Source organism: Lepisma saccharinum, chromosome 29 (assembly GCF_977018435.1).
Source record: "Lepisma saccharinum chromosome 29, izLepSacc3.1, whole genome shotgun sequence".
Lineage (NCBI taxonomy): Eukaryota > Metazoa > Arthropoda > Insecta > Zygentoma > Lepismatidae > Lepisma > Lepisma saccharinum.
In genome coordinates, this window is record NC_139257.1 from 40,585,247 (window position 1) to 40,611,258 (window position 26,012).

The 26,012-nt window shown below is 38.4% G+C and overlaps 1 protein-coding gene across 1 annotated transcript in view; it reads left to right on the forward strand.

Moving 5' to 3' along the window:
• The window catches only part of LOC145981602 (formimidoyltransferase-cyclodeaminase-like), a 92,766-nt gene that overhangs the window by 62,970 nt on the left and 3,784 nt on the right, over window positions 1-26,012 (forward strand). Inside the window, exons 6-9 of the mRNA XM_083114964.1 lie at window positions 1,935-2,131; window positions 11,032-11,173; window positions 13,161-13,322; window positions 15,734-15,916. Coding sequence (XP_082971090.1) covers window positions 1,935-2,131; window positions 11,032-11,173; window positions 13,161-13,322; window positions 15,734-15,916 — 684 coding nt within the window. The remainder of the gene's footprint in view (window positions 1-1,934; window positions 2,132-11,031; window positions 11,174-13,160; window positions 13,323-15,733; window positions 15,917-26,012) is intronic.

A 26,012-nucleotide genomic window follows, 5' to 3' on the forward strand; every position in this document is an offset into this window, starting at 1 on the left:
TTTGGTGCTGGCAGACCGTAAGTGCAGGTGGGATTCAGTTGAGTAGTGTTGAATAGGAACGATGGAAGAACAACACGATTTAGGGGAATCTCCATTGGGAGGATGGAAGCAGCCCTTGGTGTGTCACGCAGTGTCATTTCCAGGTTGTGGACACGATTTCAACAGACAGGTACAGTACGAAGGAGGCCTGTGCAAGGTCGCCCATGGTCAACAACAGTTAGGGAAGACCGGTACTTAGCATTGTCGGCTCGCAGGAATAGGCAGCAAACTGCAACTGACTTGCAACGCGGCCTTGTTTTGGCAACAGGACGAAGAGTCTCGGGCCAAACTGTACGAAATCGCCTGCGGGAAAGGGGTCTTTATGCAAGAAGACCAATGGTGTGTGTCCCTCTGAATGCCCAACACCGTAGGGCCCGCAGACGGTGGGCTGTGGAACATCGTGAGTGGGGACGTGGAGAGTGGAGTTCGGTTCTCTTCTCGGATGAGTCGCGTTTCAGTCTCCGGTCAGATAATCGACGCATTCTCATCTGGAGGGAACGTGGGACTCGCAATTATCCCGCACATGTGCGCGTAGTGTCTCAGTATGGTGGCGGTGGCTTAATGGTATCGGCAGGGATCAGTGTTGGTCGACGTACCCCCTGCACATTATCCGGAACGGTACTTTGACAGCCTTACGGTACCGGGATGAGATCCTCAGGCCTCATGTTCTCCCAATGGCTGCAGATATCGGTGATCGTTTCATTTTTGTGGACGATAATGCCCGACCTCACCGAGCACGTCTGGTTGACGCCATGCTACGGGATGAGGGTATCGAACGAATGGTATGGCGAGCGTCCTCCCCAGACTTGAATCCCATTGAACATGTGTGGGACACACTCGGAAGACGCATTGCTGCTCGGCCAGCGCCGCCTACAACTCTGCAACAGTTGGAAATGGCCCTTCTGGAGGAATGGGTGAATATCCCGCAGGCTTTCGTTGATAACCTTATTGGTTCCATGCAAAACAGATGTGCAGCTGTCATAGCAGTTCATGGCGACCACACGCCTTATTAGAGGTATGGATCTGTTGCGTATCTGTCCATTTCTGTTGTCTTATCACCGTGCTGTTCTCCTGATTTTGTGCAGTATTTTGCAGAAATCACCTCTAGAACTCTGTTGTGCTAATGACTCAATAGACATGTATTGTACTGGTTGAGGATACACTCACCTAATCAAAATACATTGCTACTTTTGACTTACCAACTTTGGTTTTGGGATTTCTTGCTTGCTCCCCTAATTTTTTTGACCAGATACACAGAAATCACTCTCCTCCAGATACAAGATTACTAGAAAGTTGTTTCTGGAACATTCCAGCAGGTGGCCTTCTCTTGTCAACTGTACTTTCACCTGACAGGACTCTTTATCTCACGTTCTTTTTTCTTATCCTATCTTTCTTATTTCCTCTTCCTTCTTCTCTCCTCTTTCGCTCTTGTCCTTTACACTCTTTCTAACACCTTCTTCTTTATCCAAATCGCCTGTCAGGTAAAAGTACAGTTAACAATGGAAGGCCACCTGCTGGAATGTTCCAGAAACAACTTTCTAATAATCTTGTGTCTGGATGGGAGTCATTTCTGTGTATATATATCTTCCTGTTTTGTACCTTGTTTCATTTGTACTGGGTACAGAGTCTGAAGAAGACCTTGCTAGAAGGTTACGTTTAGTTCATGTTTTAAAATAAATTAAATTTTCTGCCTTGGTCAGCATATTGAGTTTTTCATGTAGTAACCATGTTGTTTAAGGGGAGAATGTTTTAATACATATTTTCACTTTTCAATTCAACTGCTTCTTGGGTAGAGTTTTCACTTTTCAAAACATAACTGCTTCTTGGGTACTTCTCACAAAGCCTCTCGTTTTCCCTGTTTCGCTCTCTAGAGATGTTCTTTTACATATTCGCAGGCAAAGAAGGACGCAAAGGAGCTGAATGTCCCTGTGATAGGGTCAGAGGTAGTGGGATTGGTCCCCCTGAGTTCCCTTCTGAGCGCGGCTGAGTTCTACATGGCCCAGGAGAACCTTTTCATTCTGGAAGAAGACCAGAAAGTCAGACTGGCCATCGATAGGCTAGGATTATCATCGTTCCACCCCTTCGATCCCAGGCAAGTGCAAAAACGTATATTGTATTAGACCGTGGTGTAATATGGCCTTTCACAGAGAAAATAACATTAATTGATGCGACTACATGTGTGTAATTAAGAAAGTAATCTGAGGCATCGGTCTAGTACACGTTTGGGCAACTGGTATCTACTTGTGGAGGCTGGCGAGTGCTCTGTGTAGCACGAGCTTCTCGTATATAAAGGGTGGGGCAGACACAACTATCTAACTCTCTAGTCTTCTTAAACTGAAGATTTATGGCTGCAGCAACACAGGCTTTTCATCTGTCCCTATCCTGAGCAAGATCTATCCACTCCTTTCCATTCCTACCGATTTCGTTTAGGTCAATCTCAACGTTGTCCCTCCACCTTCGTCTTGGCCTTCCTACTGGTCTGTTACCATCAGGCTTCCCAACAAGAATCCTGTAAAATCTTCTTTCCTCCCATTCGTGCCACATGGCCTGCCCACCTAAGTCTTCTTGATTTAATGATTCTAATAATATCTGGGTAATCAATACAAGTTATTCAGTTCAAAATTAAGTAACATTCTCCACTCACCTGACTCCTCATCCCTTTAAAGCCTAAATACTTCATATAATAATACAGGCAAAATTACTGTTATGTATATTTTAACTTTTAGTTTCTTAGATATTATACGAGAAGATAAAAGTTATGAAGAGAAAAGTAACACGCATTTCCTGAATCACATTCGGGTCTGGCCTCATAATACAGCATTTGTACCTCTGGTCTGCGGTTTTTGGTTGTTTTTAAAAAAATCGTAGAAAAACTATCAATACATCTTTTGAATCTTGCATAAGAATTCTTCTTATGTGCACATAACAAAAAATAATTACAAAAATAATTACAAATTACAGGTAATTAGCTTTTGTATGAAAAAGTGGCTGCAGGACAGTACCAGACGATGTATCAGTTGGTTCTGCGTCATCTGTAAAAATTAAACAAATAAATAAATAAACTAAATAAATAAAATAGATTTTCATTTGACATACACTATACAAAATAATAAATGTAGGAGAATCAAGCAAGAGGAAAGATGAATAAATCCAAAAAAAATACCTCTTCTCACTTCATTCATAAAATACTAGAGTTTGGAACACTGTTTATATTGTCAACAATTAATTATTACGAATATAACATACCTTCCAAATCTTCAAAATCATCTCCATCATCAAAATCGTCGCTAACTTCAAAGTCTGAGGTGGAATCCTCATGCAGAATTTCCGCTATGCAGTCTGGATGTAACGACCCCATTCTAAGCAATGCAACTTACATCAACCCGAACAGTCGCGGGTGCGAGATAAAAATAGCATATCAGTCACCTAGCGGTCGGAATTTCAACAGAGGGGCTTGAATGAACACGCACATGAGACATGAGACGTAGTACAAACATAGCCCGTCGTTCAATCGGCAAAGCTATTGCATACCACAGGACGGGCTATGCCCGTCGTTCGTCCATATTGATTTTAAGTGCACTGCGGGCTACGCCCGTCGTGAGACCCCAATGTGTTAAGCCTGCTTTTCATTTCGATTTAAATTTGGTGCCATACCGGCATCTTTGTGGAAATACACATCCCTGTGTGCCTTCAGTCGCCATGCAGCGTCATTTAGAAGAGCATCGAGCATTTGCTGTGGAACATATCTTTACTTTGGTGAAAAGACAATGTCTAAAATCGGTTCTGAAGCGTAAACAGCTGCAGAGCTTCAAAACATGTCCAACATCGTATTTGTAGGACTATCCAATACAAGGAAAAAGTTGTTTCACAAAAGTGATAGGAACTTTTTTCGTCTAGTTAAAAATTATAAAAATTAAGAATTGTATTTAAAAACCTTGCTACGTGCATTCTATTTAAATTTCATCACGGCCAGACCACAAGGTTTTTAACTTTTTTAAAGAAATTTCAGAAAGAACGGACGTTTGCAAAACACCAAAAACGGCACTTCTTTTGTTCTAACGACGATAAAAATATCGAAGGGATAAACGAAAAAAAAAGTGTTGCCATAGCTTAACGCAGAATTGAATAAGCTAAATTTTGATGTAACTTGTTTTTATGTAGGTCCACTGGTTCATTTTTAATTGTTGAGTATCCATAATCCGACAGTAACCCTGTTCGCTCCGAGTTATACGCGTGCATACGAGAGCGCTCCTCCACAAAAAGGTTGAGTTGCCCAGGCTTGATCTAGTACAGGGTCAACGAAGTTACTACAGTAAACCCTCGTTAACACAAACTCGCTTAAGACGAACACTCGGTTAACATGAACAAAATGTTGGTCCCGGCAGGGATGTATTATATCTTATAGAAGGTTTTATCGGTTAACGCGAATTTCGGTTACCACGAATTACGAACTGTTTTTTAGTTCGTTGCGTCATTAGATCTCATTTAACAAGAACTTTCAAAGTTTTTCATTTTTTGTCGTTCCTCTGCTAGGTATGTAAGAAATCGCTCAACAATCTCTCTCATCTTGCCAACAATCAACTTATACAGTATTGTAAGCAACAGATTCAGATCAAGAATGTATTCAAATGTGTTTTTCTATTCTTTAAAACATAGCCAGTAAGAGTATAACATCAATTGGGTGCAATTGCTCGACAATCGCGTCAACAATGAGCTTATACGTATTTAACCAACAAATTCAATTTTGTGTTCAGATGTGTTTTTCTATTCTTTAAAACGTAGCCAGTACGAGTTTGATCCGAATTGACCGCTAGTTTTACGGAAGCTATGAGTACAGTTGGCCGTGAAGTTACCAGGCATTTGCGTTCCCGTCTAGGACAGCGCAATATACAGACATTTTTCACCAGAAAATGATCTGTGAGTACTTTTCTTAAAAGTTAATTACTGTAGTACTGTAGTAGTGTTTTCTATGATGGCATACATAATACGTATTGTAAATGGTTAATGTGTAGAAAGAACTGTATTGCAACAATAAAATTTGAGTCCCCGGTTAGCACGAATTTTTTTAACACGAACTCTTGATTTTACGGTCCCTTGGGATTCGTGTTAACGAGGGTTTACTGTAATAAGGTGTGTTTTCTACAGCGTATATTGATACACCTGTAGATTGTAGATGGACTTGTAACGTCTGCAAATATGCTGTATAAGGAAACAAACTGCCGAAGTACTAATTGAAGCGAGTGTACAATAGCACTTTGTATCGAATTAAATACATTTTTTTACAATGAATTTTATTAAAATCCAATGCCGTGTGCTACCTTCATTTGGTGCAAAGGTACATAAACCTTAATCTTAAAACTCAGCTAGCTTATCTACAGGGTAGGGTTCTTTGTAGACAACGAAACCAGACAGGATGCCTTCCAATGGAGACGTTTAAACGAATATATTATTTAAACACAGGATATATGGAGTAAGAATTTTACATGATAAGCTACATTCTTCTATAATTTTCTCGTTACAGTCAATTTTCATCTCAATATTATTTTTATTATTTATTTTCTTTATTTGGATATTCTTCTATATGTACTTCCTTCGTAGTGGGCAGATCTGGATCGGAACTTCCTTCTCAATGGACAGTCTGGATCTAGACTTCCTTCTTAATATGGAGGATATGGACTTCCTTCTCAATGGGCGTTCTGGATCGGGACTTCCTTCTTATCTTCTTTGTAAACTTCCCTCTGGATTTCAATTTAGGTTTTGACTATTTAACGAATGCCTTTATCCTTTTCCAACTTTTTCCTCCAAGCTTTGGGAATAATACTAATATCCTCCCTTGGGGCTGCAATTGGAACGCGCCACCACTAACTAGGTACAACAGAGTGTATACTTGGTGCAAACGATTTACACGCGCATCCAAGTAGGTGCTACAGTTAAACTGCGCAACCAAAAAGTGCTGTGGGGCGTCGATCAGAACGCGCTCGCCACTGATGTAAACAAAATTTCCCCTATAGGAATGGTAAATCAATCATACAGATGCAATATCTGTTCAAAGACACAAACTTGTATCAGTGCTTTGACTTCCTTAATTTTCATATTAACTTACATGTGATCATTGATTTGATTTATAAGATATATATATTAATTTACTTCTTTCATATTTATTTTTTGTCTTCTTATAATATATTCTATTGTTTTTCATCTTTCCAATTTGCTTTGTTCTCATTTATAAAGTTATTCACATATATTATGCCAATTCTTAACCTTGCACGCCTGGTGCTGCCATCTCTATTCGTCTTTGGCAAACTATTCACATTACTTGGTCCTATTGGGTACGTAACACAATATTCCCCCCGTTGGCCATAAAAAATTTTCATCGTAAAAATATGAAGATAGAAAAATTTTTCTTCTTCCTAAATTTCTTCCTTTCTTCATTTATTCTTCAATCTTCCTCAATTTTCATGTTGGATTCACAAAACTCACTATGTATATACCGCTCTCCTTTTCACAAACTATATTTAGCATTCGCAGCATCTTTGTTTGGCTTCTGTTTCATTGCTTTGTTTTCAGGAACTGGCATGTTTGTTTGTCCTAAGATGCTCTATTTTTATAGTTTCTGTAACACTCAACTCTTTTCTTGTCGGAAGATCTCAGTCTTTTTCTGGAAATGACAAACATATATTATGGATGGTCTAGGCTCTTCATAAATGAATTACTACGTTTCAAATAGCACATTTTTCGCTTCTTCTGTCTCTTTTTTTTGGGACATTCTTGCGTGCATCATCTTTATCTCATGTATCATTGACATATGCATTATAATTATCTTTCATTTTCTCTATTCATTTCTATAACTCACATGTCTCATAACTTCTTCGTCTTGTACACAAGATTCTCATTTTTAATGCACATTTTTCTGCTTCACAATTGCTTTTTCATAGGAACACCTAGCATATGCATTTACATTAATTGTCTTCTCGCCTTCCATTCGTTAACGTAGATCATGTCCAGTCTACTTTTCTCAAACGTTGTTCAACCATTGGCGTTACATATCCAGCTTTTTGGTAAGGTTGAGCCGTCAATGAAACTTATTCCTTGGAGATTCATATCCCCATCAACAATTCCTATTATATTAATTCCATTTTCTACTGCGATGACTAATTTTATTCTTATCCTTGTCCGGTGTCTTCAAGTGAACTTGTGAGTCTCTTATCTGAATAATCTTTTGGGCTCTATTTAACTTCTCAACATATACTTTCCTCTTCGAACAAAATTTCTGTTTTATCTATATAGATTATTTGATCAATTATAATTTCTCCTATTTACAAATATTTACATATAGTTTACTTCGATTTACAGTTTAACTATATTACTACATTTTCATCTGTTTGCCATTATATCTTGTGCGTTTTGGCGATCTTCTTCCACCAATCTATCCGGAAACCTTCTCTCATCATTAAAGTCTACATTTCTTGTGCCATTGTCTTCCCGTAGTCTGTCTTGTAATCTTCTTCTGTTATTGCAATAATTTCTAGCTAATTCTATGGCTTCGTCTTTTTCTACATCCGAAAGTGCATTTCTTCTTTCCATTTCTTCATTGGGCACACTTACTCGGTATTCTCTTTCGTTCTGTTCATATATGTTCCTCCATCGCTGATTTCCTCCTCTTCCGTATCTTCGGAAATTATTTCGGCCTCTCACGTTTCTCCAATTTCCTCGATATCTATCATCGTTTCTCTCACTTTCTTCCACAGAGTCTATGTTTCTTTCATATCTTCCATTGTTTCTTCCTACGTCTCTTCTTTCTGCACTTGGTCTCTGGTTTCTAACTTCTATTCTTCTTACATCAAATTCCTGTCTCCGGAACTTTGGTTTTGAGCGCCCTTCTTCTTCTGAATGTTGCCTCTTTCCATAGAATCTTCCTTCCTTATCGTTCCAGGAATTTTGAGTTTTTGTTAGCACATCTTCGGTTCTTAGATATTCAATCAAATCATCAACTTCTTTTATCTTAACCGCTGCTATAGCTCTCTGTATTCTTAATGGCAATGTTTGGACAACTTGTTTAACCAACTCCTCTTCACTGCATCCTTCCTTTAGGTTTTTGAAGCTTCTAAGGGTCTCCCATGTATGTTCTTCCAGGCTGTCGACTTTTGACCAATCTACATATCTTCTTTTTAATGCTTCTAGCTGCCTTTCCTTTATGTCTTCACTGCAGTAGTAATTCAGGAATTTTCGGCTGAACTCCTTAAAATTTCTAAATTTGTGCTCATTTAGTTGATACCATCCTGCTGCCGACTGTTCAAAACATGTCTCTATGACGTTCAAAATCATTTCTTCGGGGATCCTCATAAGTCTGACATTTGTTGTTAGTTCCCTTAAAAACTTTCTGGGACATTTATCAGATATATTCCCATTGAATTTTGGAAGATGCTGCAATTCTTGTGGCCTAGGTATCCTGGTCCTATAGTTCTCGTCTCTCGGGAATTCATTTTCCAATCTGTCTAAGAGCCTTTCATTATTACTTCCATCTTCGCTATTCTTCCATTTCCTTTTCTTGTGACCTCCCGCTATTCTATATCTCTTATGCTTCTCTTCTTCCTCCGTCGTCGATTCATCGCTTGAACTCTCTTCTCTCAGCTCTTTCTTAACCTTCGTTTCTTCACTTTCTCGAAACCTAGGATTTATGTTTCCTTCTTTGATGAATAGCTTTCCTAACTTTCTTTCCACTTCTTCTACTTTCTTTTCTGTCTTCTCTATCTTTGACACTGCCCCATTTAATTTTCTGTCTAATTCCTTTCCTTTCTTATCTGCTTCATTAATTTTATTTTGATTTTCCGCAATGTCCTTCTCCATACTGCTAGTTTTTTCTTGAACTTCTTGCAGTTCCCGCGTACTTACTTCTCTCAGTTTTAGAACTTCCTTTTCCATTCTATTGCGTGTTTCCCAGCTTCTATCTTCCATTAGAACCTTTGCTTCCTCTATCTTGCTTTCATTTGCATCCACTCTAGAAGATACTGCTTCTATTTGCGATTTATTTTCAACAATTTTTCTTTCCATACTGTCGGTTCTGTGTATATTCTCCTCTCTAAGTTTTGAAACTTCTTCCTCGATCGTCCTATTTATATCCACGCTTTTGTTTTCAATTAGCAGTGTTGTTTCTTCTATCTTCTTTTCCAATGATCTTCTATTTTCTTCACATGTCTTGGTTATTTTCTCGTACATTTTCTTGCTTTCATTTCTTACTTCTTCTAACTTTTCTTTCACTTCCTTGTTATTTTCTTCTAACTTTTCTTTCACTTCCTTGTTATTTTATTCTAACTTTTCTTTCACTTCCTTGTTATTTTCTTCTAACTTTTCTTTCACTTCCTTGTTATTTTCTTCTAACTTTTCTTTCACTTCCTTGTTATTTTCTTCTAACTTTCTATTACTTTCATGAAACTTCTTCAATTCTCTGTTATTTTCATTTATCTGCATTGCCAGCTTTTGGAACATTTCCATCAAGTTTATTTCTTCTGTCTTCTTCTGCTTTTCTTTTAGCTTTTCCTTCTTGCATTCCTTACATGTATAATCTTCTTCCCTTTTACTTATTGCTATGTATTTCTCCTTTCTTATTCCTTCGCACGTCCAGTGTTTCATTTCCTTACATGTGACACAGAAAATAATTTCTTCCTTGTTTCCTTCCTCTCCGCAACAAATGAAAGTTTCTCTTTTTTCTCCGTCTTCCTTCATTGTAGCTTCTCCATTCTCATTTCCATCTTTATCCTTTTCCTCCATTTTCAATTATTCTTTCTCTCTTCGCTGTCTGGTTCCTAATTCTCTAGCCCCAAAAGTTGGTCGCCATTTATTTATGCTACCTTCATTTGGTGCAAAGGTACATAAACCTTAATCTTAAAACTCAGCTAGCTTATCTACAGGGTAGGGTTCTTTGTAGACAACGAAACCAGACATGATGCCTTCCAATGGAGAAGTTTAAACGAATATATTATGTAAACACAGGATACATGGAGTAAGAATTTTACATGATAAGCTACATTCTTCTATAATTTTCTCGTTTACAGTCAATTTTCATCTCAATATTCTTCCTTCGTAATGGGCAGATCTGGATCGGGACTTCCTTCTTAATGGACGGCCTGGATCTGGACTTCCTTCTCGATATGGAGGATCTGGACTTCCCTCTTAATGGACGTTCTGGATCGGGACTTCCTTCTTGGTGGACGGTCTGGATCGTAACCTCCTTCTCAATGGACGGTCTGGATCTGGACTTCCTTCTCAATATGGAGGATCTGGACTTCCTTCTTGATATGGAGGATCTGGACTTCCTTCTCAATGGACGTTCTGGATCGGGACTTCCTTCTTATCTTCTTTGTAAACTTCCCTCTGGATTTCAATTTAGGTTTTGACTATTTAACGAATGCCTTTATCCTTTTCCAACTTTTTCCTCCAAGCTTTGGGAATAATACTAATATCCTCCCTTGGGGCTGCAATTGGAACGCGCCACCACTAACTAGGTACAACAGAGTGTATACTTGGTGCAAACGATTTACACGCGCATCCAAGTAGTTGCTACAGTTAAACTGCGCAACCAAAAAGTGCTGTGGGGCGTCGATCAGAACGCGCTCGCCACTGATGTAAACAAAATTTCCCCTATAGGAATGGTAAATCAATCATACAGATGCAATATCTGTTCAAAGACACAAACTTGTATCAGTGCTTTGACTTCCTTAATTTTCATATTAACTTACATGTGATCATTGATTTGATTTATAAGATATATATATTAATTTACTTCTTTCATATTTATTTTTTGTCTTCTTATAATATATTCTATTGTTTTTCATCTTTCCAATTTGCTTTGTTCTCATTTATAAAGTTATTCACATATATTATGCCAATTCTTAACCTTGCACGCCTGGTGCTGCCATCTCTATTCGTCTTTGGCAAACTATTCACATTACTTGGTCCTATTGGGTACGTAACACGTGCACTTTTTCTTTACAGGCAAAGAATTATAGAATATAGATTACCGGATTCGAAAATAGGTCCGCTGGGCAACCTTTCAGTAGAGAAGTTCGTTCTTGAAGTAGGAGCTCGCTCCCCAGCACCTGGAGGAGGTTCTGTTGCTGCACTAATCGGAGCATTGGTAAGATGTTTTCATCACTCAACTTCGCCCACAACATTAACCTTGTCGGCCCCTGAACCGCCGTGTGGAACATTCCGTGTATCTCCGAACCGCCGTGCGTTGGGAAATTGCAGCATTTGCATTTCGTTTACCTCTACAAGGAGTGCCGGAACTTCACGACGACAGCCGGAATGGCACGAGAGCGAATTAGCTTTTCTAGAAACCTCCTGACTTCTCGCATAGAATGTTCGATCAAAGCCCTGGGCTCCTATTTACATGCAGTTTGGAGGGAGCGCAGGAAAATGATGCAAGGGGTCAGTGAAAGTGAAGGGTACGGAACAGCTAGTGGCTCAGGCATAGGTGGAGCGCAGAGGCGTCTCGTCAACGCATGCGGTGCATGCTGCGCATGCGTCAGCTGTGGGAAAAAGGACAGCTTGCTCTGCGACGACATTCATGAGCATTTCTACATTCTAATTTCTTCATACAGGAGAAGTATTTATTTTACACGAGAGCGCTCAACTAAGCTTATATTACATTTCTTGGATGTGAAGTGACGCATGCATCAATTGTGGGAAAAGAATTATTACTTTCTTTCACTTCACATCCAAGAAATGTAATATAAGCTTAGTTGAGCGCTCTCGTGTAAAATAAATACTTCTCCTATATGAAGAAATTAGAATGTAGAAATGCTCATGAATGTCGTCGCAGAGCAAGCTGTCCTTTTTCCCACAATTGACGCATGCGCAGCATGCGTTCACGAGACGCCTCTGGTGGAGCGTGTATTGCAGTGTTGTAAAGTTAGTGATAATGAACAATCTCAAATGTTAGAAGAGGACCAAATTGCCATTTATATATGTACATGTAATTATTTTCCAAATATTTCTGTATATAAATGTTTCTGAATGTATGATCAATGGGGTGTATGTTTAACATTTATATAACAATATTGTAGGATACGCACAGCCGAAGGGCTCGTATCAATATCAATAAATATCATATCATAGAATGTTCCACACGGCGTTTCAGAACACCATAATGGGCGAGAAGCTCAATGCTACTCAAATATAGAAATAGCAAGACAGCAAATGACATGATCACGAGTAATTTTAGGTTAATCTTCAGGTAAATCATCTAAGAATCTCTCTGTTTCAACAATCGATATTCCAGGAACTACAAACCAAAGACAAAATGTGGAAAACCAATAGACTTACCAAATAATAGTTCAATGCAACATAAATGAACTAGTAGGAAGACATTAATCAATCGAAAGTGATATGTCAATATTTCAGAAAGTACCAAATGTAAAGATCTAGCTAATATAAATTTAAAGCAACATACTGCCACACTTGTCTGTGTATAGGAATCAAACAATTGAAAGTCGATAGTTGATACATTTTTAATGTTATCTCGGAAACCATTCCAACTAAAAATATGAAATTTGGTAAGGTGAAAAAGAAAGATTTCCACAGCAAATCTTTAGAATGAGTAGAAATTTAAGCACTTATCAGGAACTTTATTCTTTAAGACAAGTTTCTCACTGTCGATTCTTGTATATTTTGTGTTTAAACGATTATATCAGCACCATTCAAAAATCTTTAACAATTTTAATTGCTATTGCAATTATACCATAGTTATACTGTTAATTTGCTAAATGTGTGTATCATTTTGGGAGAGCTGATGGGATGCTTGCATGGATGAACATGGAGAAAAGGCAATGGGTGGGTTGGGGGAATGTATATGCAATTTATTCTAGTGGGAGATGTTTTGTGATCGTTTTCGTAACTGGGGAGATAGCATCACCCTATGTTTCCCCTATTTTGGCCACAGATTACCCCCCCCCCCCAACATTGATCTTTTATGTAATCTCAGAAATAAACAATGCCAGCCAGCATTTCAAAATTTCACATGGCCTCTAAATGATTATAAATATTGCATGCTGTTTCATGCAGACTAATTCAACAAAAGTGCTCTATGTGCTATATGTATATATTTCTTCCTCATTTTTCAGGGTGCTGCACTTGGAACAATGGTGGGACAAATGACCTATGGAAAGAAACAATGGGATGCTTTGGATGGCACTATGAGGCGGTTGATTCCCGTCATGCATCACTCCATGAAGGCCCTAATTCCAATGGTGGACGCAGATACGGCAGCTTTTACGGACTATATGGTGAGTGCCCTTTAAGGTACTGCACAGTTTGTACGCAGCCAAAGCTGAAAACTGCCACGGTTGTGTCCTTCCATCTGTATGTCCTTCCAAACTGGACAATTTGGCTTCCGTTGCTATATAGACAACATTTTGGTGAACTGATAAGACATACTTAATAGAATTTAGATGCAACTTAATTAAATCGACCCGTATGAATCTCAGTGCGAGAATGAATAAAGTTATCTGTCGATATTTTGGCAACTGGAAAATCGAATCTATTTTTTCCATACCATTCACGACCTACCACATCCTAGCTTAATTGAAAATGAATTATTTCTATTGTCGAGTCAGTCTGTCTGTTGGGACCAAACAATGTCGTAACGCAATGTTAAAACTGCGTTGGGATCGAACCAAAAACCTTCGATTGGGTGATGTAGTTATTCATCTTTCAGACGGTTATCACTTGATTATCCTAAAGTATAATGTATGCGAGAGGTTACGTTCCAAGGAATGGCAAAATAATTCACATGTGCAATAATTGGATTTCTGTACTCTCCGTTACTGAACCGATATGGATATTGGTAAGAAGAGGATAATACTTGCCTCACAAATAGATGAAGGTTATTTCCACACTTGTCCTCTCAATTGTCACATGTCTGACCTCCCTGTCAGAATTCAATCTGTTCACGCACCATTGTCCAATAATCGCTTCTCACTTCCCTTCTCTCTCTAACAATCCGCAGTCCTTATTCTCGCCAAATCATCTCGCTCCCTCACGATTCCAACGCTCATTCCACAGCCGCCTCTCAAGTCACTAACCTAACGTTTGCCTAATTGCTTATTCCGCATTCCTTTCTCTGCTTCCTGCTATGTTAAGAATAACATAAGACTTGTAACTTCTTACCCAATACCTTGGGTACGATAGGGTGTGAAAACACTGTAAAGTCGCCGGCAATAGAAATGGGACACCTAGATCCCGTTCTCGCTTCCTTTCAAGACGTCTTGTGTAGAGTTCTGAGTCCCGAACCAAGTCAATGGTACCAACCTCAGGAATCAGTAACACAAACCATTTGCTTATTTGGCAAGGCCGCCTGCAGAGATTTCGGGCAGGAGTTAATGAAATTCGAATGGAGAAATCGTAGCGATATTTTGTAACAAGAAATATTGTTTTCTGTAACTTACAGGAAGTAAGTTACAGCAACTATTGTTATTATTATTATATACTCTTATATTTGATGAGCACATTTCAGAAATTTTTTCTCATGGAAAGTTTTTCAAGAAGAAGATACTTTAATATTCCTGTATAAAACGATAGTTCGTCCTATTCTTGAATATGCTAATAAATTATGGTTTCTGACAGCCACCAGTCACCTTCAAAACGGTGAATCAGCTCAAAAACTTTTTACCAGGTTGTATTATACACAAAGTTGAGAAAAAATACTATGACCGACATTACTCTGAATGGTTAACACAGTTGAATATGTTTACCTTAGAAGAAAGAAGAAAAATGAAAAGGATAAATTTTGTAGAGAAGATCTTAACTTTCCGAATAGACAGTGAACACTTTTTGAATAATATATCTTATAAAATTCCCAGATATTCCAAGAGGAATATCTCAATTCTTACATGCCTAAACAAGGCCAGAGGTTTAGTAGCTGATCATGTTGAAACATACAATTTGAATTTATGATGATGTATAAGATTGTAGAATCCACTGCATTATTTTATAATTATGTATTCAATTCTGTAATTTTGTATAACCAATTTTGAGATGCACCTCGTTGTCAAATCGCGCCCATCACTTAAATAAATTATTATTATTATTATTATGAATGCCATGGCAGCTCAATCGTTAGGGCGTGTGACTACCATGCGAGAGACCCGGGTTCGATCTCCGGCGGGGGAGAATCGGGGACTTTTTACCACCTGTTTAAGCGGCTCCGGCGCCCACCCAGCGTCGCATATACCTGGAGGAAATTCTGCGAGGTAAAGGCGGTCAGGGGCATGGTGCTGATCAAATCACCCCCTCCTTCGGCCGTGATACACCTTCATGGCGTAGTGCAAAGCACAGGGGAGCACTTTACTTTTTTATTATTATTTCAAGTAGGGTTACATTAAAGCTTATACAGAAGTCTATTTTACGCTTATTATCTAACTATAAAAAAACAGCTTTTTGTCCTGCATGAATTAATGTTAAGTATACAGTTATGCAAATTGTATATAGATACACGGAATATGGAAATTACAAATGTATGTAATTTAAAGAAAAACATAAGTAGTAGTAGATGTAATAATAATAATAATAATAATAATAATAATAATAACCACAAAAGTAATAGCAATAATAATAATAAAAGTTTCTATAACTGCCCCCCCCCCCCCCGAGAAAAAATCCTACGAGGGCCCTTGTTACTTCCTCTTGTAATTTCCAGGAAGCACTGAAGCTCCCGAAGAGCACACCAGAAGAGGTGACTGCGAAAGAGTCTGCCCTCCAAGCGGGTCTCAAGAAGTCTATTTCTGTCCCTCTTCAACTGATGAGGACTGTGAACACCACCTGGACTACGATGGCCGAGCTGGCTCAGTGCGGGAACATTGGAACCATGTCGGATCTCCAGGTACGGGGTCAACGAAGTTAGTAATAAGATGTGTTTTATACAGCGTATATTGATACACCTGTAGATGGAATTGTATCGTCTGCATATATGCTGTATAAAGAGACAAACTGCCGGAGTACTATTGAGGTAAGTGTACGTGAAGTCAATCTCCGATGACCTCTCATTGAGTCCAGTGGCGCAAGCACAGGGCGGGCAAGGGGGGCATTCCCCCCCTCGATTTCAAATTTTATGCAAATAAAAATACATTTCGTAAAATGTTCTTGCTCTGCGTTTTTCAGTGTCGTCAAGTTCCGAGCCGTAGCTACGGGGCGACGGGAGTCGGCCATGGACGCCAAGTGATCTAAATGAAAAAAGTTGTAAAATAGAGAATGCTATAGCGTCCAGTGAAATTATTTGCGCCCTATTAAATCAATATTGTTTTCAGTTTCAAAATTTGGATCTAAAAATTTTCTTGCTCGCTTCACTCGCATTGTGTTTGTTTTCTTGTAATGACGCGGTGGCTCAGTCGGTAACGCGTCTGACTACCATGCTAAAGGTCCCGGGTTCGATCCCCGGCCGGTTCAAATCCGGGAACTTTTGTAACGATGGAAGCGGCCCCGGTGCCCACCCAGCGTCGAATAACATGGGTACCGGGGGGAAACCCTGGGGGGTAAAGACGGTCAGGGGCGTAATGCTGATCACATCACCCCCACCCACGACCGGATCAAGAAAGTGTGGGGCGTTACCCCCACACCCCCTATACGCCTTCATGGCGTGGTGCTATGCACAGGGGAGCACTATACCTTTACTGTTGCATATATGTATTGTAAAAAAAATTGAAAGGTACACAATTTAGTGTTAGCATGTTGCATTATGTGTAAAACATATTGTACATGAAAGTTATACATGTTATATGTACAAAAAGAATTAACTTCGAAATGCATTTATCATTCATTTTCTGCCATTCAAAAATACAGTTTGTGTGCTTGGTTTCCATTATTAGCTAATGTAAAAATGAACGTGTTGAAAAGTTTTTCAAATAGTTTTTCAAATAATTTGTTCCAAACAAATGCTTTAGCATCGACTTCTACCACCTGTTTGCGTAATTTATGAGGATGCATCTTTGATACCACTACTACTACCACTAGTAATAATAATAATAATAATGTCATTATTATTGTTGTTATTATTATTATTATTGGTACGTTAATCCTAGTACTTGCCCCCTCCCCCCGACAAAAATTCGTGGTTGCGCCTCTGATTGAGTCTTGAATTCTGGGTCGAATGATAGCTTGAGGCTCTCAGGTAATTTTTTCTATCCTTAGTTCAGGATGCTCCTGGGCAGGGTTACCTTCCCAGTGGCAGAGGTGCATGCCACCAGGCGCGTCCCCAGGTTGCGGATAGGGGAACGGCCAGCAGATATGTTGGCTAGCTGGAAACAGTCGCGGACAAGCAGCAGCAGGATTGGAGGAGGCAGTGAGATGTGGAGTGGCAACTGCATCTCGGTAAATGCTGCAAGTCTCCGAAGAAATTCCTGCGATGTGGCGAGGAGAGCCGCCACTAAATAAGCTCAGCTACTGCTGCCTTACAGTAAGGGTAGGGATCCCCAAAGGCTAAGGGAAGGAAACCCTGACAGAAAACCGAGGGGCAGGAAGGACTCCGAAGGCACGCTAATGCCAACCTACCTAGGGGAGAAAACCCTATACAAATCCTGGTCCTCCAGGTTGGGGGTTGGGCGTGGGGCCGACAACCCCACCCTGGAAAAAAATAAAACCGTTGTGAAACCAATGCAACAGCCTCGGATGATGGATGGACGTAATGGAATTCGAACCTGGCGATATTTACGGACTAATGATTTATCACTTGCAACATGGAATGTCAGGACTTTGTTAAGACCTGGGAAAATGAATGAAGTGTCAAACGAGATATTAAAATTTAGGTATGATCTGGTTGCACTTCAGGAAATTAGATGGCAGGGACAAGGAAGAATTGATAAGCCAGGGTACACATTATTTTATAGTGGACCAGAGAGGTGGACCGGACAATTCGGTGTAGGCTTTATAATAACCAAAAAGATGAATAAAAGTCTTATGGAATTTGAAGCAATTAATGAAAGGATGTGTAGAATACGGTTGAGAGGAAGATTTAGAAACATAACAATTATGAATGCACATGCGCCTACAGAAGAGAAAGATGAGAACGAGAAAGAAGAGTTCTATGACAATCTGGAACAAGCATGTGGAAAGATCCAAAAGTATGATATGGTAACCGTATTGGGCGACTTTAATGCTCAGATAGGAAAGGACAAGAATCAACAAGGAGTTGCAGGGCGGCATACTCTCCATGCAGAAAACAATGAGAATGGGAACCTTCTTTGCCAGTTTGCTGTCAGGAACAACATGATCATAACAAGTACCTGTTTCGAACATAAAAGAATTCACTTAGGAACATGGAAGGCACCTAACGGAACAGTAAGCCAGATTGATCATATACTGGTTAATGCACGTCATGCCTCATCAGTTATTGACGTGAGAAGCTGCAGAGGGCCCAATTGTGATAGCGACCACTACCTGGTAAAATTAGTAATGAGGGAAAAATTGATAGCGGTGCAAAGAAACGAGATGGCCAAGAGAAAGAAGTGGAATATGAAAAAAATGAAAGACGAAGAAGTAATTAGTGAATATGTAAGTAAGGTACAGAGTAAACTGAAGGAGAAAGAGAATAACAGACTTCGAGTGGTTGAGGAGGAATGGGAAATAATAGAAGGAGTGATAAAGGAGGCAGCACAAGAAACTTTTGGAGAAGAGAAAACTAAAAGGAATGAGTGGTTTGATGAAGAGTGCATACAGGTTATAGATGAGAAGAATAAAGCTAGAGAGAGAATGCTACAGAGGGAAACTCGAAGTAATACTGAGAGGTATAAAGAACTAAGAAGGAAAGCACATAGGGTATGCAAGGAAAAGAAGAAAATGATGTATAAAAAGAAGATGCAAGAAATAGAAGAACTAAATCAGCAAAGTGAAATAAGAAAATTCTATAGAGCTATAAATAGAATGAGAATAGGATTTGAGCCAAGAATAGAAGTATGTAAGGATAAGAATGGGAAAGTAATTGTAGAAGAGAATCAGATACTCAATAGATGGGCAGAGCACTTTAAAGAGATTTTGAATAAAGTGGAAGACCAAGAAGAAGAAGAGTAGTATAATAGGAATATACAAAATAGGGATGGTCATGAGGTACAAGTACCTAGTATTAAAGAAGTTGAATTTGTAATGAAGAAAATGAGTAATAATAGAGTTCCAGGCGAGGATGAGGTGATAATTGAACTTATCAAACTTGGTGGTAACGCATTGTTGGCAGCAATACATAGATTGATTGTAATGATATGGGAAAATGAAACAATGCCACATAAATGGAAATCTGGAATAATATGCCCAATTTATAAGAAAGGTGATAAATTGATATGCGGAAATTACAGAGGCATCACACTTCTTAGTGTGGTCTATAAGATCTTGTCAGGATTGATCAGTGAGAGAATAAAATGTTACACAGAAGATATACTGGGAGAGTACCAATGTGGATTTCGCCCTGGCAGAAGCACTACTGATCAGATTTTTATAATTAGACAGATGATGGAAAAGTTTTATGAACATGATGTGGATTTGCATTTTTTATTTGTTGACTTCAGGCAGGCTTTTGACAGTGTTAATCGAAATGAACTGTTTAAGGTACTTGAAGAGTATAATATTCCCATCAAAATAATAAGACTAATAAGAATGACTATGAGTGGTACTAAGGCACGAGTGAAAGTTTGTAGTAAACTGAGTGAAGAGTTTAAATTCAATACAGGAGTGAAACAAGGGGATGGCCTTTCGGCAGTATTATTTAATCTAGCATTGCACAAAGTAATGAATGTAGTTGATCAAAAGGGAACCATATTTGGAAAATCCAGTCAAATATGTGCATATGCAGATGATGTTACAATCATTTCTAGAACAATAACAACACTTAAGCAAATCTATGAGCAAATGGAAAGAGAAGCAATAAAAATAGGGCTCAATGTAAATGAAAAAAATACAAAGTATATGAGAATGTCTAACTCTGAGAGCAGAAGAGCACCTCAAGATCTGACAATTGGAGATAATAAGTTTGAGGGAGTTCCTTGTTTTAAATATCTGGGGACAATGGTATATAGTGATAATGATATGAGTAAAGTAATAAAGGAAAGAATACAGGCAGGCAATCGTGCATATTTTGCAAATATGCAGTTGTTTAGAAATAGACTGATCGCAAGAAATACAAAGCTTAAAATTTATAAGACACTGGTACGACCAGTTGTCACTTATGGATCAGATAATTGGACTTTGAAACTGTCAGATGAAAATGCCCTCAGAATATTTGAGAGAAGAATATTAAGAAAGATATATGGACCTGTGAGGGAAGATGACGACTGGAGAATAAGATATAATGCAGAGCTAGATGATTTAATAAAAGGCCAAGATATAGTGAGATTTGTCAAAGCCCAGAGAATAAAGTGGTTGGGGCATGTGGAGAGAATGATGGACGATAGGATGCCAAGAAGAATGTTGAAAGAAAAGCTTCACCACGCAAGAAGAAAGGGCAGACCACGACTTCGATGGATAGATGACGTAGCTGCAAACTTGCGGACAATGAAGATTAAAGGATGGAGGAGAAGAATTGATGATAGATTGGAATGGAGGCTGATTGTGGAGGAGGCCAAGGCCCACCAAGGGCTGTAGAGCCAGAAAGAGAGAGAGAGAGAGTTCAGGATGCTGTCTCACACGACTCTTCATTCGGTCTCGAATTCAGGATCAAATGATAGTCTGAAGCTTCCATGTAAGTTTCCTATGTTCGGGGCGCCGTCGTACACCATCCTTCGTTAACTACTCAATTTAGAATCGATTTCTCTAGTACAGCGAGTCTCATTTTTTCTTATTACGCTACATTATTTCGCCATGTAGAATATCGCTGCACATCCACACATAATATCGTTTTTTTTTAATCCGACTTGTATCTTAAATTTAGATTTTCTTCGTGGAATAAATAGTAAGCAATACATAACACTAGAGCACAGTAATGATACTATTCCACAGACAAAAAAGGACGAATATAAATGGTATCATAAAAATTCATAAACGAAATCCACTTCTTTCTGTGGACGGGTGTGCTTGTCTACGATTCCTCATCGTATTGGACAATTGCGAAAAAGTAAACAAGATGTTATCTCTCATTGAATTACAAGGCTAATACATAACATCATTAAAATATGTAATACATATGACCAGGGGTAGACTCATTCAGGCGCCAGCCCTGTTTCCTCAAAAGCCAGCTTTTTTTGGGGGGGCAAATATGGTCTAAGATTGGCTATGAATCCAACAAAAATAAAGTTAGACATTTTGAAATATGATGAAATATTTACTTTATTAATTAATACAAGATTAGATATATTTTTTCTTTTATTTTCATTTCTCTCTCTCTCTCTCTCTCCCTCTCTATCTCTCTTTTTCTATATTTTATATTCCTCTCTGCTTCTCTCTTATTTCTACCATTTTCATCTCTCTGATTCTCATAATTTCCCTCTCTCTGTGCGTATGCCTCTTTATCGTTTGTTTACATCTAGGGCTCGTAAGTTGAGGAAAAATCCTTTATTTCTCCTAGTGTCCAATAACGAGGCCCGACATAATATATGCTCATTTTTGGTCATTGTAGGCTAGAAAAAGGTGGGTTTTATTTTTTAGCCTATTTTTAGGTCTTAACGGCTTTTTTTTTTGCAACTTCACCTTCTTTCGACAACGTTTTTACTGACCATTCTCAATTCGAATCATCATCAGTTCATCACCTCTTAACCATCCTTTCTGTAGTAAAGGAATAAAAAAAGAAAGGAAGAAATATATTTGAACCATCCCTGTAACGAGAGAAAAACATTTTTGAACGACTGAAGCAGGTACGGTACAGTCACGGACACTTCTGGGTTGTAACGACCTTATTGAAGAAGCACTGAAGCAAGCCATCCATGTCTGACCACCAAGCGCCTTGTGACTAGACAACCCAACCAGCATTGCAATTCTGCGGCTTGTATACCAGTCACGGGTATACATCTCTGTAAATTGAGTAGTGATGCCAAAGAGAAATACGAGATGAAGATTGTCGATCGTAATGTCTCGTGTTCTCGACATTAAATAATACTCGGTCCACGTTACGTTCCATTATTTAATGTTGTTTGGGAACGAACCTGACGGACTGGGTTTATATTTTCACTCCTTGCATTACAGTAAATTCCATATTTTACAATTATATTAATGCTTTGAACGAAAATAATGTCCAGAAAAAACATCGAACACGTTCACACCATTCTTCTCACACACATGCACGTGAAAACAAACACACAAAGCTAAGTTTTAACTTCCAAGTGAATTTCCAAATAACAGTAAATGGAGAAACACGATGTGCGAAACATGGGATTTTTAACATAAAGAATGCGTCTATTTGTGACATACGTGGTTTCTATTAATAGACAATGAAACAATTATGAGAGAAATGAACATGCATTTTCGTCTTCAGGTGTTGAGGAAGGAAACAGACTGACTGGAAAAATGAAAACATGGTGTTATTGATAGAGTGTTGGTTAGAGTACAGAGCCTTCATCAGTGAGGTCTAGGTTCGTTCCCCACCAAGGACAATGTTTTTATTCTTTTCTATTAGTGAAGAAGTATATAATATTGTTTCCTAGGTCTTTTGACGAAAGGATACACATCAAATTTGTTCGTTTAATCTGGATTTTCATTCTTCTAATAAGTTCTCTATCACAAGGGGATATAGAGATTCTCTATCTAGGCGATGGATATCTTCTCAATGGTTCCGTAGCTACGATTCTCCAGTCCCTTCCACCCACTTGTCTTATTTACAGTATTTACTTCATTCATATCAACTCACGAAATACCATGAATCTAACGAAAACAGTTAGAACAAGAAACACACCTCGCGTCGAAGGTTACAGACTCGAGTTCTGGCTTTTTTTTTTTTTTTTTTTTTTTTTTTTTTGCGAGGGTGATTATTCTTGTGTGTCTGTTTATCATCTTTGTCAAAAACAATTTTCCTCATTATTGCCGTGATTAACCTAGGGAGAGACCAAAGCGACTGAAATAACAAAAGTACAGAAAATGCAAGACACATCTGCCTAGGCATGTTATATCTTGGGAATTAGCAATCTGAAAATTAACTTGCGTTTCAGTCGACTACTTGCGAAAGAGTTTCGTGTTGTCTCGTTTGGAGTGTTGGTTATCGTGTCGGACTAGCATGCGGGCAACCCGAGTTCGAGCCCAGCGGAAGGAAAGGTTTTTTTTTTGTCTAATTTCATCCAACCTTATTTATAAAACTGAGGTTTCTGCAAAACCTTTTGAATTGCATGCCACTTCGTATGTTGGTAATCTGAAAGCAGCAAAGATGAAAATTTGATGTTCCGAAGCGACGATGTATTTGTGTATGTGTTGAAAAGAATCAGTTATTTATTAGCGAAAAACATGCAGCCACGTGATCATTAAGAACGCTTCCTAGTTGTCAGTGCTAATATGGCAGTAGCTACATTCTGTCAACACACACCAACTTTCACGTTTCCCGTAAAATGATTACCTTTCCACGTTTCAAAATCATGAGTGCTGTCTAAAGCAATACTTTGATATTTGCGTTTGCATGTTCGAATCTAAAGTAATACGGAACTTTTTTCCCCAGCAAATGACATTGAAACCATTAATAACTGTTTGCAATGTGATATTGATATCATATATGGAAAGAATAAAAATGGAGAATTTCGCTTAAAACAACTTATAAATATATTAAATTATGTGGATACTTGATGCACGATCAGAGAGCCTGAATGTTGCATTGAAAACTGCAGAGAACAATGACTGACTTATGAACAGTGAAAGGTTTTTCCATGCTCCAATGAGATTTTATTTATAACTATAAATACACAAGGGAGAAGGACACAGGTTGGTATGATGAACTAAATTGTAAACTAAAAGTTGTAATTGAAGAAACAAAACACGTTCACGGTTAAAAATAGGGCATTCAATTTCAGGCACATTACACTAACTGAAAGACTATTTTCAAAATTAATAATATTTGGATAACCGGAAAATCCAAACTTGATGTCAACCACGTAATGCACTTGATAATCAAAGAAACATAATTTTTCTTGAGCATGCCCTTTATTTTGTATCTTGATTGTTGAAATAATACGTTGAAACGAACAGTAGTATGTTTTAGGGTGTGTTTAGAATCTCTTGTGTACTGCATGGGAATACTGAAGTCATTTTAGTTTCCTAATCAAATAACAATTATTCAGTGTAATCCTTAAAAAGGAAATCCCTTGTTTCTTTGCAGCTGTTCATGACTGAAATTCAACTGCAAGACAAGTTACCAAATTAGCAATAGTTATCTTACACATTTGTGGTATGTTCTTATACCGGATGATGAAGGAAGCAGATATAAAAGATAGACAATTACTGTTCTTGGGTAGCTCGTCCTGCTTTTGTCAGAAAACCTGGTCAGCATACTGAACCAAGCCTGCACACGAGATACGACTTCAATAATATAATTCCGTTTCTGTGGTCAAATAACTCCAAAGAATGGCAATAAAATTGGCAGTGTGAGGAGACGGAGAAATAATTTCCTTTTATCTTACATTATACTCTGTCTGTATGCCTAGTGTGGTTTGTCTGTTCCAAAGCTGAAGACAAACCTCTGTCTGTTGTAACGCGTGGCATGTTTTCTTCCAGCTTACAAATCACGTAAAATATCTTCGTTCAGTTCAGTGTGCTGGTTCTGCAGGCACAAGGTCATGTCGACTGATAAGCAAGATAAGACTGATAAGAAACAAAGAAAATGTAAGAATTGAAAAAGTGTAAAATTGAGAAAAAGAGTGAATGGTGGGGGATATCTCCGTGTAGGGGGTATTTCCTTTTTTTTTTTTAAAAAAAAAAAGGGTGGTAGCCTGTTAGTTTGACACGCTGGAGATACTGGGTTCGATTCCCGTTTCATTGCCAAAATTTTTTTCTTTACTCGAGCGACTATGTATTTCAATTTATTTATTGCGAACATCCTTATTTTATTTGCTGTGCGAATTGTTGAATTTTGAATTGAATTTTGTTTTCCAAACGATTACGATTATTTCTTGTGAATAGTATTATATGTATTTCTGGATCATTTTCTCGAAATGATAGCATTTTATTGAGTATGTTTGTAAAATGATGCGGCTGGGGGTTCGTCGGGCTGACCACACGTCTCCCCAATACTGGTCTAAGATCTCCACGCTACACCAGGTGACGGAGGAACAGTGTGGGAGGGAGACCAGCAGTCGGTAGGTAAGTCAAGGCCCTCACGGGCTGTAGAGCTATGGGTTATTATTATTATTGTAAAATGATGAGAAATGTGAAAAAAAACTATCGTAAAAAATAATTTTCACAAATAAAATTTGAAATGGTAAAGTAAAGATTTCCACCCAAAAATAAAGTAAAAATGTATTTAACTTTTACTCCAATAAATTATTAAATAAAATGAAATAATTGGTTGCTCGAGTTATTTAAAAAAATAGAGCAATAGAACGGGAATCGAACTCAAAGCCATCTTTACGCGAAACTTATCCGCTACCACGGGGCCACTTGACCACTTCGCCTCATCGAAACCTTCAAGCGCTTTTCCTCGATTTTTTCCTTCTTTTTAAGTCCACTTTATGCACAGTAAGAAAACTGGATCTATAGTTTTTTAAGTTGGATTCCAACCACTTGTGCCTAAACCGCGTATCAAACTTTTCCTCAGGAATTGTTGTCTAGCGTGCGACATTACCAATACTCGGTTCGGGCATGGATGTGGGTGTTTGTCCCAATGAGAATACAGAGAATATAGAGGAAATTGACATGTGTGACAACTGAGAAAAAGGTGAAGAACGGGGATACTAATAATTTTGAAAATACTTTTTCAGTTAGTGTAATGTGCCTGAAATTGAATGCCCTATTTTTGACCGTGAACGTGTTTTGTTTCTTCAATTACAACTTTTAGATTACAATTTAGTTCATCATACCAACCTGTGTCCTTCTCC